At 41.3% G+C, this 1,707-nt stretch overlaps 1 protein-coding gene across 1 annotated transcript; it reads left to right on the top strand.

Annotated features, from left to right (window-relative positions):
- Positions 1-344: 344 nt before the first annotated feature.
- LOC121965242 (autophagy-related protein 9A-like) lies at positions 345-1,074 on the top strand (the record flags this gene model as incomplete). The annotated part of the gene is made up of 4 exons (XM_042515401.1): positions 345-492; positions 599-642; positions 757-821; positions 925-1,074. Coding segments are annotated over exons 1-4 (362 nt in total), but the record flags the coding sequence as incomplete, so codon positions are not given.
- Between the last annotated feature and the right edge of the window lie 633 nt (positions 1,075-1,707).

Consider the following 1,707-nt stretch of genomic DNA (forward strand, 5'->3'; position numbering starts at 1 on the left):
TAAGTTTTGCCTTAATTTTTTTGATCTACCACCGGCAAAAGTTTTTGTATGTGCATGCCCTCCAACTTTACTTCAACTTTTCCAAGACCATCAGTCTCAAACACAAGTTCACTGTGCTTTTGGGCCTCAATTTTTATGTCTACTCTCTCAAAATTTAGTCATGTGTGAAGGCAGTTCAGTAGTCTAGGGTGTGTTTTTAAGAAGCACAATGCCCTTTAACCAGGGATTCTAGTTTTGTCAGCTGTTTGTCTGCAAGTATTCAGCTCCAGTTTTGCTGCTTTGTTGCTGATCCTGACCTTTACCATTCATCTGTATAACTTCAACCCTCTTGCCTCTCCAGTCTGTAGCAGTGGGTTCAGCTTCTTGGTGAGACTGAAGCTGCTGTCACTATGGCGCACTTTGACACGGAGTACCAGCGCCTGGAGGCGTCCTACAGCGACTCCCCCCCTGGAGAGGAGAACCTGCTGATGCATGTGCCTGAAGGAGCCAAATGTATGACATGCACACACATTATTACAAAGAAATCATCGCACACAGAAACACACACCCTCCTCTTGCTTAACAACACCATCACTAATTTGTGATAAATCTTTTGCAGCCCAGTGGCACCACATAGAAAATCTGGACCTGTTTTTCCAGCGAATATCCTTTTACAATGGCATATGTTCCCACTGTGTTGTGCTCTTGACAACTGAATTAAGTATTAGTTTAACAAAACATTACATTACATTTGTTGCACTCCTTAACTTGCATTACGTCTATAATCTGCACCAGAAGAATGGATTCACCTGTATGCTGCTGGGAGAGATCTTTGAGCTGGTGTATGTATCCTCACCATCAGAAATGATGTTTCTCTTATAAGAGGTTTGTGTATGGAAGAGCTTGCTGAAGTGTGTTTTCTCCTCCTTCTCTTTCTCCATGCAGTCAGTTGCTGTTTGTGGTTGGCTTCACAGTGTTCCTCGCTAACTGTGTGGACTATGACATACTGTTTGCCAACAAGTTTGTAAATCATACTGATTCATCTAAAGTCACCTTGCCTGATGCCTTCCTCCCAGTGGATGTCTGCAGTGCCCGGTGAGTGTGACACAGTGTTTATTTTATTTAGGTAATGATATGTCTGAGATAGAGAACACTCAAGCAGACTTTTCACATTATAAGACGATGTAAATTTAAACTATCACATGGAGCTTTATTCTTAACTTAATAAAACTTAAGTTAATCTACAACAACATTTTTTTCCCTCATTATAGGTGTTTTTCGGAGGGGGGGGGTTTCTTTGTGAGGGTCTAAGGACAGAGGGATGTCGTATGCTGTAAATCCTTCTGAGGCAAATTGTGATTTGTGATAATGGGCTTTAAGTTAATCTCCCAGTTATACCTTTTGTATAACAGACATAACTTAAACAAGCATAAATATGTAAACATGTAGAGAGTGATATTTTAATCTGCTATGTCTGCAGTCTCATCCTCTGCCTCTGTTTTACGTAGGCAGAGCGCACACACTCAGCTAACAGCGAATTGTTACAAAACAAGCTAAAACAAAAGCTGTCTGTGTTTAGTCTAACTGTTAAGCTTAGTTTCCTACATGTCTTAAAATTTGGCAAATCCTTGTGAAGTTAGCTGCTAGCTGAGATAAACCAGCCACTCCTCCCTCTATCAGCTGTAACTTGACCTGCAGGCAGTGATTCAGATCAGCAGCAGGGAGAGA

Source organism: Plectropomus leopardus, unplaced genomic scaffold (genome assembly GCF_008729295.1).
Source record: "Plectropomus leopardus isolate mb unplaced genomic scaffold, YSFRI_Pleo_2.0 unplaced_scaffold19166, whole genome shotgun sequence".
In the NCBI taxonomy this organism is placed as follows: Eukaryota; Metazoa; Chordata; class Actinopteri; order Perciformes; family Serranidae; genus Plectropomus; species Plectropomus leopardus.